The sequence below is a fragment of the Mizuhopecten yessoensis genome, unplaced genomic scaffold (genome assembly GCF_002113885.1).
Source record: "Mizuhopecten yessoensis strain PY_sf001 unplaced genomic scaffold, ASM211388v2 scaffold10687, whole genome shotgun sequence".
NCBI classification, from domain to species: Eukaryota; Metazoa; Mollusca; class Bivalvia; order Pectinida; family Pectinidae; genus Mizuhopecten; species Mizuhopecten yessoensis.
Window position 1 is genome coordinate 803,278 of NW_018408671.1, and position 15,900 is coordinate 819,177.

General features: G+C 38.9%; 1 protein-coding gene across 1 annotated transcript in view; it reads right to left on the reverse strand.

The window, feature by feature from the left end:
* Positions 1 to 1,366: 1,366 nt before the first annotated feature.
* Positions 1,367 to 15,900, reverse strand: part of LOC110461839 (adenylate cyclase type 9-like) — a 63,924-nt gene continuing 49,390 nt past the window's right edge. Inside the window, exons 5-6 of the mRNA XM_021515536.1 lie at positions 13,698 to 13,767; positions 1,367 to 4,712 (exon numbers count right to left, since the gene is read on the reverse strand). Of these exons, the coding sequence (XP_021371211.1) occupies positions 3,064 to 4,712; positions 13,698 to 13,767 (1,719 nt within the window). The 3' untranslated portion in view covers positions 1,367 to 3,063. The remainder of the gene's footprint in view (positions 4,713 to 13,697; positions 13,768 to 15,900) is intronic.

Below are 15,900 nucleotides of genomic sequence, written 5' to 3' on the forward strand. Positions count from 1 at the left end.
TACAAGTAACAAAGTTGCATCTTCCATTTATAAATATTCAATTCCCTTTGCCCAAAGATTCTCTAAAACAAGTTTGGTTAGGTTAAAATCCCTTCAACGGTACAGAAGGAGAAGGATCTTTAATGTTTTCCTCTATTTCCCCTAATGGGCCCCACTAATCTGCCCCAAAGAAGGGGAATCCACACACCTCAGTTTAAACAAAATTGATTCTTTTCTCCCTAAGCATGCTTCAGACTGCATTTGGTTTAAATCCCTTCACTTGTATAGTAGGAGAAAAAAAATCCTCTATTTCCCCTATTGGGCCCCGCTCCTATGCCGCCAGAAGGCCCACACCCTCCGTTTATACAAACTTGAGTCTCCTTTGTCCAAAGATGCTCTAGGACAAATTTGGTCAAAATCCTTCAATTGGTTGAGGAGAAGATTTTTAAAGATTTACCTATTTTCCCCTATTTGGCCCCGTCCCTCTGCCCCCAGGGGGACCATACCCTCCGTTCATACAAAACTGAGAACCCTTTGGCCAATGATGCTCCAGACCAAATTTGGTCAAAATCCCTTCATCGGTACAAAAGGAGAAGGATATTTGATGTTTTCCTCTATTTCCCCTAATGGGCCCCACCCATCTGCCCTTAGAAGGAGGCCCACACACCTCAGTTTATACAAAATTGATTCTTTTGTCCCTAATCATGCTTCAGACTGCATTTGGTTAAAATCCCTTCACTTGTATAGCAGGAGAAAAAAAATCCTCTATTTCCCCTATTGGGCCCCGCCCCTCCGCCCCCAGAGGGGCCACACCCTCCGTTTATACAAACTTGAGTCTTCTTTGTCCAAAGATGCTCTAGGACAAATTTGGTCAAAATCCTTCAATTGGTTGAGAAGAAGAACATTTTTAAAGATTTACCTTTTTTCCCCTTATTTAGCCCCGCCCCTCTGCCCCGAGGGGGGGCTATACCGTCCGTTTATACAAAACTGAGAACCCTTTGGCCAATGATGCTCCTGACCAAGCTTCAGACTGCATTTGGTTTAAATCCCTTCACTTGTATAGTAGGAGAGAAAAAATCCTCTACTTCCCCTATTTGGCCCCGCCCCTCTGCCCCCAAAGAGGCCACACCCTCCGTTTATACAAACTTGAGTCTCCTTTGTCCAAAGATGCTCTAGGACAAATTTGGTCAAAATCCTTCTATTGGTTGAGAAGAAGAAGATTTTTAAAGATTTACCTATTTTCCCCCTATTTGGCCCCGCCCCTCTGCCCCCAAGGGGGGTTATACCCTCCGTTTATACAAAACTGAGAACCCTTTGGCCAATGATGCTCCTGACCAAATTTGGTCAAAATCCTCTGAGCCATTCAGGACAAGTAGCATTTTAAAGGAAAAAGTTGACGGACGCCGGACGCCGGACGCTGCACGCTGCACCATGGGATAAGCTCACTTGGCCATTCTTCAGTGTTGTACAGAACTTAAAATGAGATGATGAAAAAACCCATTCCTACATGAAATATCAAAATATGTTTTTGAACCTTTGACTATTTTCATGTCTGTTCACTCCAATACAGAATGTACATATCATGTCAAAAAGTGACAGATTCTGATAAAAAATACTCTGTCCTAGAAAAATCTCAGACAGTTATCAACCAAAGATCTATTTTGACAGTACCAAATAGGTAATTTGAATTTTTCAAAAGTCAGTGATGATAAAATGCAACTTTTTTTGAAATCGATTGTGTCATGCTTCAGTCACCAGGATAACAGTAAACTGTCCTTAATTTACACCTGATAGAAATAGTGCCTTAAATTTGGTTGACACATAATGTAACCTGCCTAACCAAACCCAGTCTAATCTGGAAACCTGTATATTCTAGACCTTGAATATTTCTTCCATCATATACAAGTCTATGTCAAGCAACTGGTATAATCTGTTATGTTCCAGAAACTATAGACTCACTGGTACCAGGAGCGTTTAGCTTAAACAGATTTCATTGTAAACTAGAAAGATAAAAACATCTATAATAAAAAAACCAGTAAAAGTCTGAAAATAATTCACTTCTCATTGATTGATCACCTCTGCTAAATTTATACAAAAGTAAGACTAAAACACTAAGAAATGGAAACTACCCTGGTATGTAAGGTTTCTGTCAACATGGATGCCTACTGTACAATCCAGGTTTTCCTTTGCTGGCTACATAGCTGTGGTCTTTTATAGCTGCACAAGTTGAAGATGAGATCAGGAAACCCAACGTGGTATGATAAACACGCTGGTGTGTCTATCATCCCTGCTGTCACCACGCTGGTGTGTCTATCATCCCTGCTGTCACCTCGGTGTGGTGGGTAGATCCTTGTTGATTTGCAGGTTTTGAACGATCTCTTGATTCCACTGTTCAAGGGTAGGTAACTCTTACTTACAACGTCCATTCTCAACACGACTCGGCACCTACATCTATGTACTCCAGCACTCCCAGAATGGTGCAGAATACTACAGTCCCTTAAACTTATAAACTCACAAGGGAGCTAACTCCAGGAATGGTCACTTGTACCAGAAACTCTGTAGACTGCAACACTTGTAAATATGGCAGACTAAAACCCATCATTAGTTTTTTCAGACCACCTTTTTAAAAGCGAGCGAGGCAGGCAGGCATTTGATTTCACTTTCCATTTCTTGAATGCTGAAGGTCCTTTTTTAATTACTTGATTTACTTCCAGTATGGGTTAGGTTATGCATGTCCCAGTATCCTTGGTTGTATTCCCATTAATTAAGAGGTATTGGACTCTGAAAGGATCACTGTATCCACAGATAGCATAAAGCAGCTTTGTTTATGTCAAACTACATCTCTAATTTGATAACAGTGCCAATCCGGTCATGGAAGTTGTCTAAATAATGAAACCAAAAATTTCAAAAAAAAATAATAATAAAATTTGTGAAATTTTGAAACGGCATTAGTGATAAAATTTGGTTAAATGTGTGTAATAGAGCCACATAGAGTGGTGCCTGGAAATCTCCATACTGGTGTTTTACCCCTGATACCTTTACTTTAATCATGAACTCTAAAGGGAGATAGCTGCTGGTTGAGCCTTAGGTCCATTCAGCTCCAGGCTTCTTGCCTACTAACAGATAGGTTTTCATGTCTCCCTTCCCCTTCACTGGTATTGTCCCGCGGTACTCGAAATCGTACACCTCTCCCAGGAGATTGGCTGTGGCTTCTGGGACCTGAATCCTGTCCTTGACTCCAGTGGAGTACATCCGACTGGAAATGTTCACTGTGTCGCCCCAAATGTCATATAAGAGCTTGGTTGTACCGATGACACCCGCGGTCACTTCACCATAGTTATACCCAATGTTCAATTCAAAGGAAAAGTTAAAAATACTCTCGTTGAATCTCTGCACCACTCCCTGCATTTCAACACAAAAGTCCATAAGCTCAAATAGATGAGCATGTGGATGCTTGTTTTTTGCCCGACTCGATTCATTTAGTCCTGAGGCAGCCATAAAGGTACTTGTGATAGTCTTGATTTTTTCTACGTCTTTAAATCGATATTCATCCAGAAGGTCCTCGTAGTCACTGACAAGTTCATTGAGTACTCGTAAGTACTCCTTCCCACCTTGATACGCCTCATCGTAGAATTCGTTGAAGTTGACTAGTGTTGCAAATATCACACCAACATCCTTGTGGTTCTTGGAGTATTTGGTCACGCCCATTTTATTGATCTGTTTTGATACATGCTCTGGTATGATGTTGTGTAACAGCCAATCAGCTTGATCCATGGTCCGCTGCATCTGTTGCTTATTGGCCTTAGCCTGTGCATCTCCGTTAAAGCTCAGCCTGTAATTAATTTCAAACTCGCGGTTGAGGAACCACACAAGAAACAAGAGCAAGACCATGTCGAGAATGATCTCGTACTGCAGGTGGTGGCTCCCGGAGAACAGGTAGTCCAGCTGGGTGGTGTTCTGGGAGATGTTTTTCACGTCATAGTTGGTTAAGTTGGTAGTGACGTTCCCCATGATTGAGACTACTCCCATGTCCGAGCTAAACGTACAGATATTCACACTCAACAGAACGATCAATACGACTCCGGCCAGCGCAGCCAGAATAGACTTGAGCCAGGAACTGAGCATGGTGAAGTTACAATAATGTAGAAGTGCCACCATAATGGAGTAGGTGAAAAACCGGTCCTGCCATAATGCCTGCGTCAGTACTCCACAGGAAAAGTTGGAGTACACTGCGATCACGGGGAGACTCGCTATGATAGCTCCAAGGATATTGCGGAAATACCATCCAGATATGAAAGTTATGCACTTTTCGCATAATTCCATTTTCTGCTTCCTGCATTTAACATCGGTTACTGCATGGATAAGAACCAAAATTTCCAGGATCAAGGCTACCAGGAACAGCAGTATCCATGGCAACTCGCAGTCGAACATGATAAATGCGCAGATTGAGATTAGTGTGAATATGATAAAAGATATGATAATCTCGACCAGAGCGTGATAGCGTGGCGAAGACAGCGTGTTCTCGCTCCGATTCTCCTGTATGAAGTGGTCCCTGTACTCCGTCTCCAGCGTTGAGTTCTGGAAGCTTAGGGTGATCTTGGAGATCGGGGGCTTATAGAAAAACTCCTTGTTCTTCACATCTTCCTTCAAACATTTGAGAAGGTGAAGATCGTTTTTGGCGCTTTCATCGTGATTGTGATGCATAAGTGTCTCATTGATGGGGCTGGTTGCATCTGAAATGATGAGAAAACCTTTTTATTTTCTTCTGACAACGGGAAATTTGATGATGTACAGTTATGTGACAGCTCAGAGATTGTTCAATTAAAGTGAAATTATTTGAGTTAGCCGTTACAATATTGCTGTAGAAATGTCTTATATTATAAGTCTTTTATTTTTCACTGTTCTTGTTAAATTTTGCTTGAATTCGAAAATCCATTAATATAAACTAAGGTAGGATATTATATAAGGTTACTGGAAATGGGTGTCTTTTAGTCCTAAATAGAACAAGGTAGATTTAGCTAGGGTAGAAAACAAGGCTGTCCTTAAGGCCTTTTTTTTTAGCAAAATGTTTTTAAAATTACCATTGAAAGTCACTGAAAGGATGCTCATTTTTCGTATTTACTAAATAATATTCCTAATAACAATGAGTATCAAGGTACACTGCAATATTCTCCAAATATTGTAGTATTTTTCAATATGATATTACTTTCAATACCGACCCCTTATTATCGATATATGTATTTCTGTACTTCTAAAATATGTCATCCATTTATTAACTTGGTCCAAATTTAGCACATATCCTAAAGTCCTATAACCTCTTAGGGAACAGAACAGGTAGCTTATACCCTTAAGGGGATATCAGAGGTAGTATACACCTTACCAAAGTAGTAAAGGTAGTATTCACTCTTAGGGAACAGAACAGGTAGCTTATACCCTTAAGGGGATATCAGAGGTAGTATACACCCTTAAGAAAATAGAACAGGTATGATGCACCCTTAAGAAAATAGAACAGGTATGATGCACCCTTAAGGAAAAAGATAGGTAGGATACACCCTTAAGGAAAAGTACAGGTAACATATACCCTTGAGGAATAGTACTGGTAGCATATACCCTGGAGGAATAGTACAGGAAACATATACCCTTAAGGAAAAGTACTGGTAACATATACCCTTAAGGAAAAGAACAGGTAACATATACCATTGAGGAATAGTACAAGTAGCATATACCCTTCAGGAATTGTACAGGTAAGATATACCCTGGAGGAATAGGACAGGTAACATATACCCTTCAGGAATTGTACAGGTAAGATATACCCTGGAGGAATAGTACAGGAAACATATCCCCTTGAGGATTAGTACACGTAACATATACCCTTCAGGAATTGTACAGGTAGCACATACCCTTGAGGAATGGTACAGGTAGCATATACACTTGAGGAATTGTACTGGTAACATATACCATTGAGGAATAGTACAAGTAGCATATACCCTTCAGGAATTGTACAGGTAAGATATACCCTGGAGGAATAGGACAGGTAACATATACCCTTGTGGAATTGTTTAGGTAACATATACCCTTGACGAATAGTACTGGTAGCATCTTCACTTGAGGAATAGTACCGGTAGCATATACCCTTGACGAATAGTACTGGTAGCATATACCCTTGACGAATAGTACTGGTAGCATATACCCTGGAGGAATAGTACAGGAAACATATCCCCTTAAGGAATAGTACATGTATCATATACCCTGGAGGAATAGTACAGGCAGCATATACCCTTGACGAATAGTACTGGTAGCATATACCCTTTAGGAATAGTACAGGTAACCTATACCCTTGAGGAATAATACAGGTAACATATAACCTTGAGGAATAGTACTGGTAGCATATACCCTTTAGGAATAGTACAGGTAGCATATCCCCTTGAGGAATAGTCCAGGAAACATATCCCCTTAAGGAATAGTACACGTAACATATACCCTTCAGGAATTGTACAGGTAGCACATACCCTTGAGGAATAATACAGGTAACATATATCCTTAAGGAAAAGTACAGGTAACAATTACCCTTGAGGAATAATACAGGTAACATATACTCTTGATGATTAGGACAGGTAACATATACCCTTAAGGAAAAGTACAGGTAACAATTCCCCTTGAGGAATAGTCCAGGTAGCATATACCCCTGAGGAATAGTACAGATAACATATACCCTTGCGGAATAGTACAGGTAACACATACCCTTGAGGAATAGTACAGGTAACATATACTCTTGATGATTAGTACAGGTAACATATACCCTTGAGGATTAGTACACGTAACATATACCCTTGAGGAATTGTACAGGTAGGATACACCCTTAATGAAATAAAACAGGTAGGAAACACCCTTAAGGTAATAGTACAAGTAAGATATACCCTTAAGAGCAAAGTTACATTCTCTATAACCCCTCAACGTCAACTACAGAAAAAAATGGCAAGGTCGATTTATCAGTGACCTTTTTGTTCATGTACTCCAACATTAGCCTTCTCATCAACAACCCCTTCCTTGTCAGGGACTACAGTAGGGACCTTTGGGGTCGCTGCTATGGAGCCATTGACCTGTTGACCTTGCGACCCTTTGTTAGGCCATGGTGAAGAGTTAGAGACAGAGTTAAGTGACACAGTTGGACAGCCGTCAATCTTACCTAAACGTGCACAAAGTTAGTAATAAGATACTGAAATATCATTTCTAAAAACAACTAGAGTCCTATATGGCCTTTGTTCGCTCATCCGATAAATTTCTCTAGCAATTGGTCCTTTTATGATCCGCCGTGTCTTGATCAGAATAAAGTTCTGATATTCAAGGTCATGTGATGATCACTACGATGCTACACTTACAGATACCACTGTGTGTGGTGATAGTTTTTCTCCCCAGGACATAGACGTGTCATTCTTGTATTATTCAATGTCAAAATTCTGATGAAAAAAGAAATTTGTTCTGCAGGGAAAACTCCCATATTAATATTGAATTATCGATAGAATTGTGGCTTAAGTGTCCATGAAGTTTGGTGCACGAGTGTTTCCAATTCTCTGGCCCAACAGTAGTCATCAGAATGAAGCTTTTATGTGACACTGAGGACACTGCGATGTCTTCCAAAGGAAGAAGGTTATTCTATTTACTTTGTAAATCACCGTGGAGAAAATATCAGGCCATGATTTGATCTACATATATAAGATGAACATACAAATTTTGAAAAGATATTTCAATATAATAGGAGACTAAGTGACCATCCCTTTATTTTCACAAAATGAATTAACCCTTAACCTTTAATATTGATCAGTTGTTCCAACGATTTAAGAACCAAACCGGGCTTTCTTATCAATATTTCAAAGTTCCCAACAGTAAGCCCCCTACCAATCTTCCCTAGGGGATCACTTTTCAATATTTAGACGAAGCTCATTTGTTTGTAGAGCTTGGAGGAAATCTGCTAAATTAAATATGATAGATGTGCAGAGGACAGAGGATACGCCATTGCATTAATTGTGTAAGATAAGCAGAACATCCAATTCTATATCATATTACCACTCTTATTTTGTTATTTTCAATAATGTGTTACCAAATTACCTCCCTTTATTATAATTTTACCAGATTACCTCCCTTTACTTTATTTTTCACCAGATTACCTCTCTTCACTATATTTTTCACCAGATTACCTCTCTTTACTATATTTTTCAACAGATTACCTCTCTTTACTATATTTTTCACCAGATTACCCCTCTTTACTATATTTTTCAACAGATTACCACTCTTCACTATATTTTTCACCAGATTACCTCTCTTTACTATATTTTTCACCAGATTACATCTCTTTATTATATTTTTCACCAAATTACCTCTCTTTACTATATTTTCACCAGATTACCTCCCTTTACTATATTTTTCACCATATAAGCTCTCTTTACTATATTTTCACCAGATTACCTATCTTTACTTTAATTTTACCAGATTACCTCCATTTACAATATTTTCACATGATTACCTCTCTTTACTATATTTTTCACCAGATTACCTCTCTTTACTACATTTTTCACCAGATTACCTCTCTTTACTATATTTTTCACCAGATTACCTCTCTTTACTATATTTTTCACCAGATTACCTCCCTTTACTATATTTTTCACCAAATTACATCCTTTTACTATATTTTCACACGATTACCTCCCTTTACTATATTTTTCACCAGATTACCTCTCTTTATTATATTTTAACCAGATTACCTCCATTTACTATATTTTTCACCATATTAGCTCTCTTTACTTTATTTTCGCCAGATTTCTGCCCTTTACTTTATTTTCCATCATATGTAAACTGTGTTTAGATGAACCTCAGTTTGCAGTTTTAATAATAAAACTGTTGTTTGAATCAGGTAGAAGCTCGTTATTTTGTACAATAATCACCTTTTGCTGAGGTCTGTATAGGGTTTTATTTACTGAAGAAAAATTAGCATTAACTGAAAATAATGTCCAATAAGGTCAATGTCAACGTATACCTATATCATCAAGCAGAAAAATCCCTTATATTGACAAAAAGGAAAATGGAAATGTTTTTTCCAACAGGATTAATTTTTAAGGAAATACTGATTTTAAATATGTCAATTTCATTGTAGTCAAACTGAGAACCTATCCAGTAGTAAATCTGGTGTGTAGACTGCTGAAAAGGGAGGTAATTTGGTAGGCTCTAGAGATCCTCTCTTAAATGGAAAAACTTTGATAATAATTGGTTACGACATTTGTAACAAGAGGCCCAAGGGCCTTAGCGGTCACCTGAGTCATATCATAGGAACTGGTAGTTTTATTTTATTGTTTAGATGTGATGTGGAAATCAGCATGTAAACTAAGTGAAGTACAATACTTGTCATGTCATCAAAGGATAAGAATTTTAAAATATTTGTAAATGTTCCCTTTGGGGCCCCACTCTAACCCCTGGGGATGGGGCAGGAATTCCAAGTTTACAATGTGATACCGTCATCCACCAAAGATGATTCTGACCGAGTAAAAATAATTTCCAACAGAAAATTGTCAAAATATACCCAAAAGTGTTGTTTCCCTATATAAACTATAGTAAACTTTACCCCCTCCCCAAGGGAGAACGGATAGCTCGGGGGTCCTGAAATTTACAATTTAAATAAAGCCCCTGATGATCTTTCCATCCATGCAGAGAAAATGACTGTAATACCTCTGAGTCTGGAGAAGAAGATTTTTGAAATATTGGTTAATTTTCCCTTTTGGGCCCCGCCCTGGCCCCTAGGGTTGGGCTAGGAATCCCAATTTTACAATTTGGTAGCCTCATCTACCAAGGATGATTCTGACCAAGTTTGAGAAGAAGTTGATAATGTAAAAAGTTTACGGACGACGGACGACGACGGACGGAACGTGATTGGAATAGGTCACTTGAGCAAAGCTCAGGTGACCTAAATATATAACATTTAAAGAAATAAGGAATTGCAACATAACTAAAAGCCATAAAACACTAGAATTTTTTCAGAGAACAAACTAATAGCCCTACTAGAAAAACATATCAATGTGATTAAACTTCAAATACTACTGCAGCAATACCAAGGCGATAACACCAGAACATTTCACAACAAGAGGCCCAGAGGGCCTGAATCGCTCACCTGGATATCTAAGCAATCATGGCAAAATGTTCTCCAAATGAGATCCAAGGGAATATGCCAGACCCCAATGCCAATTCTTGTAGTATGTCTGTATTAGATTTTTCATGCCCAGCAATTTAATGTATGGTTAAGGGGTGGGGATCTCAACTGTTTCCAAGCTGTGGCCCCTTTTGGCACCACCTCTCAGCCCCCTGGGGGGTCAGCCCCACCATTTGTACAATTTTTAATCTCCACTACCGAGGGATACTTCCAGTCAAATATGGTTGATATCCATCTCTTAGTTCCAGAGAAGAAGTCCCTTAAATCAATAGAGCCCATTTGCACCCTTTTGGCCCCGCCCCTCAGGTCCCTGGGGGGCCAGACCCACGGTTTATACAAAATTGATTCCCTTCCATCAAGGATGCTTCAGACCAAATATGAAACAAATCCTTTCATTCCTACATAAGAAGAAGGATTTTAAAGAATTTACTATGTGTTCCCATTTGGGTCCTGCCCCTCAGGCCCCTCAGGGGCCTGACCCACGTTTTATACAAAATTGGTTCCCCTTCCCCTAAGGATGCTTCAGACCAAATATGGAACAAATCCTTTGAATCCTACAGAAGAAGAAATATTTTAAAGAATTTACTATGTGTTCCCTATTGGGCCCTGCCCCTCAGGCCCCTATGGGGCCAGACCCACGGTTTAGACAAAATTGGTTCCCATTTACCCAAGGATGCTTCAGACCAAATATGGAACAAATCCTTTCATTCCTACAGAAGAAGAAATATTTTAAAGAATTTGCTATATTTCCCCTATTGGACCCCGCCCCTCAGGCCCCTGGGGGGCCAGACCCATGGTTTGTATAAATTTGTTCCTCTTCCCCTAAGGATGCTTCAGACCAAATTTGGTCAAAATCTGCTTATACGTTTATGACTAGTAGCGATTTTTAGGGAAAGTTGAAGGACGCCGGACGCCGCGCCATGGCATAAGCTTACTAGCCCTTCGGGCAAGTGAGCTTAAAAGTTTACGCACGACAACGGACGGAAAACGATGAGGATAGGCCACTTGGTGAACTAAAAAATAGTCACATTCCTTAAATACATGTAACAGCCAATCACAACCAAATGCTCTCAGAGTTAGGGAGAATCAAACTCCCTGGCAGCTAAACAGATCCCAGAAAGTGACCTCAAACATCTGAAAATATCTAGACTACAGTAGCTACTTTCTAACATGTCCTTGTTAAAGCACAGATGATTGTCAGAAAACAGCTGCAAGATGTATGGGCACTTGCCACAGTTTAGTAAGGAACAGCTACCATAGGTCTAAGAACCCACTACAATATAAAACTACCGCCTAAGAAGCAAACAAATGTACCACTATTCCCTTTAAAACAACTAATATGCAGTATGCTTTGTCTAAACCAGACACTGTCTAATCAAAATTACTGTCTAAACCAGCCATAGAATTTGGTACCACGGATAATAATGTACAACAAGTCGTCTCTACTATCTGGAACTCTCTGCAAACCGGACAAATTTTGTGGTATGAGGGTTTGTTTGTATTTTATGTCCTATTAACAGCTATGGTCATTTAAGGACGTGCCAGGTTTTGATGGTAGAGGAAAGCCATGGTTCCCGAAGAAAACCACCGACCGACAGCCAGTGCTTGGCGACTGCCCCATGTAGGTCTCGAGCCCATGACCCAGTGGTGGAGGGCTGGTGGTAACAGAAGGTCAGATGCCTTAACCACTTGGCCACCACAGCCCAGTGGTGGAGGGCTGGTGGTAGCAGAAGGTCAGATGCCTTAACCTCTTGGCCACCGCGGCCCAGTGGTGGAGGGGTGGTGGTAGCAGAAGGTCAGATGCCTTAACCACTTGGCCACCGCGGACCAGTGGTGGAGGGCTGGTGGTAGCAGAAGGTCTGATGCCTTAACCACTTGGCCACCGCGGCCCAGTGGTGGAGGGCTGGTGGTAACAGAAGGTCAGATGCCTTAACCACTCGGCCACTGTGACCCAGTGGTGGAGGGCTGGTGGTAACAGAAGGTCAGATGCCTTAACCACTTGGCCACCGCGGCCCAGTGGTGGAGGGCTGGTGGTAGCAGAGTGTCAGATGCCTTGACCACTCGGCCACTGTGGCCCCTTGTGCGGTACGAGGGTAGTCTGGTTTAGACGGAGTACACTGCATAACTACGTCCTAATAACCACAAATATGAAATAATTTCCTTAGAAACAAATAATATATTAGTTGGAGATCTAAAAGCAGCAATCAAGGAGTTGCCTCCCTTTGTACCTTCAGCAGCATTCGGTTTATCACTCTTTCTACCAATTATTTGTCATAAATTTTCATTTTTTAAAATATATTTTTTGTTAAAATTCACTCAAAAAATTGTTGATTAAGGAATGTCTCAAGTAGAAATTATGGAGGTCGAGCCAAGCTATGAAAGAGACCCATTGTGGGATAAATACCTGTAAATTGCAAGCAACAGGAATTACCTACTTGTAATGGCAGATTTCAAACGTATTTTTTTTTTGAAAGGTGAAAAAACCCATGATGTAGTCCTAGCAATCCCAGAGCATGGAAACTAGCTTTGTACATGATGCAGTTTCAAAACTGTCAAAATTTCTTGGCTGAACTTTCGGTTGGAGGTTTTTAGCTAAGTGATGTTTGGAGTTTCCGATGGTGAAAGTTGGCAGGGGTAGGGATGGCAGGGGTGGAGAGAGGGGATGTTTTGTTTCGGGGTGGAAAATACGCGTTAAATGACCTTTAAATTTATATCTCTTGATACTTTCACATTTACATTACCATTTTTTTACCCGTTGATATTTTTATATTTTGTAAATCTTGATATCAACAGATCTGCTTTATTTACTGGTTTCTAAAAAAAACCTGTTTATTCAGCCAACCAACAAATTTTGTCTTGCTGTAAACCAAATTTCTTTCACGGTCATGAAGTTTTGCAGATTAAAATTAACAACTTATATTTCAAGGCTAATACAAACTGCAAAGTCAGATATTTTATTATAAGATGTTTTGGAGCCAAGAAATAGAAAACATTTAAGTAAATAACACGCAAAAGAGATTTGGTTTACTGTGTATCAAAAGTTAGATTCTCAATGGTTCTGAACTCAAGACTACTGGCACATCATTAACCTATCCAGTATACAATAGTCAAACAATTACTGCACTTCATCTCCTGCCAGATGGCAGTAAATTTGACTTTCTTAAACAGAATTTTCTAAATAAAAACAAGTAAAATGAAAGAACAGAAATATTAAATTTTGCACCAGATACCTGGTAATCGGGTTTTATGTAAATCAGGTATTGCTGTTATCATACACACATTTTATTTATGTTTCAATTTTGACAATTCAGAATCCCCCGGGAAATTTCATTTATGTTTCAATTTTGACCATGTAGAATCTCCCAGGGAAATTTCAGAAAGTAAGAAATATTATAAGAAATGTTGCGATCACATATACATCAGTGAGGACAAACCTATCCCACACATCCTCTGATGCTCAGAGTAAGGACCATTGAGAAGCTAGCCTCCGATACATCCAAAGCTAGCAGCAAGTTAAATTTACCCGTGACGTCTAGCGATGTTTCACTGTGGCGTCGCCCTAAAACGGCTGTCACACCGTTTACATCAGTGCCCTGTAAAGTAAAGACAATGTTTTAATTGATATGGGTAACACAATATTAACAATTACACTTCAATTGAAACTAGAAAATTTCAAAGACATGAATACCTGATGGCTTCATAAAATCAGTTGAATTTTTTGAAACTTTCTTTAAACTGTTACCATGACTTTGACCCTAGTGCCATGAATTATTAACTTGTTCAAGGTATTACCATACTTATACCATGACTTCGACCCTAGTGCCATGAATTATTAACTTGTTCAAGGTATTACCATACTTATACCATGACTTCGACCCTAGTGCCATGAATTATTAACTTGTTCAAGGTATTACCATACTTATACCATGACTTCGACCCTAGTGCCATGAATTATTAACTTGTTCAAGGTATTACCATACTTATACCATGACTTCGACCCTAGTGCCATGAATTATTAACTTGTTCAAGGTATTACCATACTTATACCATGACTTCGACCCTAGTGCCATGAATTATTAACTTGTTCAAGGTATTACCATACTTATACCATGACTTCGACCCTAGTGCCATGAATTATTAACTTGTTCAAGGTATTACCATACTTATACCATGACTTCGACCCTAGTGCCATGAATTATTAACTTGTTCAAGGTATTACCATACTTATACCATGACTTCGACCCTAGTGCCATGAATTATTAACTTGTTCAAGGTATTACCATACTTATACCATGACTTCGACCCTAGTGCCATGAATTATTAACTTGTTCAAGGTATTACCATACTTATACCATGACTTCGACCCTAGTGCCATGAATTATTAACTTGTTCAAGGTATTACCATACTTATACCATGACTTCGACCCTAGTGCCATGAATTATTAACTTGTTCAAGGTATTACCATACTTATACCATGACTTCGACCCTAGTGCCATGAATTATTAACTTGTTCAAGGTATTACCATACTTATACCATGACTTCGACCCTAGTGCCATGAATTATTAACTTGTTCAAGGTATTACCATACTTATACCATGACTTTGCCCCTAGTGCCATGAATTATTAACTTGTTCAAGGTATTACCATACTTAATCAATTTAGTTAAATATTCTTCTCTTCCTTTATATTCACTGTATAAGGTTTGAATAACATTTCTGAAGAAACGGGGTCATCAGATTGGTAACAAATCATTTTTATTTCATGTGATGGTGATCTATGCCTTGTTCATGGAAACATAATTTTTATTTCATGTGATGGTGATCTATGCCTTGTTCATGGAAACATAATTTTTATTTCATGTGATGGTGATCTATGCCTTGTTCATGGAAACATAATTTTTATTTCATGTGATGGTGATCTATGCCTTGTTCATGGAAACATAATTTTTATTTCATGTGATGGTGATCTATGCCTTGTTCATGGAAACATAATTTTTGATAAAGTTAAATTAAAATCTACTAAGGTTTACTTAAATAAACAAATAACAATTAATACGAAACAAAGTTAAAACAAAAACACACTAATGAACCAAATAATCACTTACATATTGTTTCTAAAAATTAAAAATGTTGACATTTTGATACCTTGAAATTATTTCTACTATAATGTTCTGCAAAATCACAACATCAAAGGTTGACAAAATTACTTAGTACAAAGTATACCTAAATTGTACAATAAATAGGTATTCTTTTAACAACTCAGGAGTCATATTGACTCAACAATTCAAAAATCTGTAAGAGTTATTCCCCTTACAACAATTCTTCTGCACCTGAGGCACATTTTTATCAGAACTTGTCAACAAACGCAAAACAATGAGCACTACTTGATCTGAGTACACACATCACAGCATTATTTTAAATGAAAGGTACCTTTATAAAACCAACCATTTTCAGAAAGAGTTCATTGTTTATAACTATAAAATGAAGACATTACCCTGGGTATCTGTGTCACCTACCTTAGCCTCCGTGTGGTTGGCTATGTGTATGTGACCTACCTTAGCCTCCGTGTGGTTGGCTATGTGTATGTGACCTACCTTAGCCTCTGTGTGGTTGGCTAGGTGTATGTGACCTACCTTAGCCTCTGTGTGGTTGGCTAGGTGTATGTGACCTACCTTAGCCTCTGTGTGGTTGGCTAGGTGTATGTGACCTACCTTAGCCTCTGTGT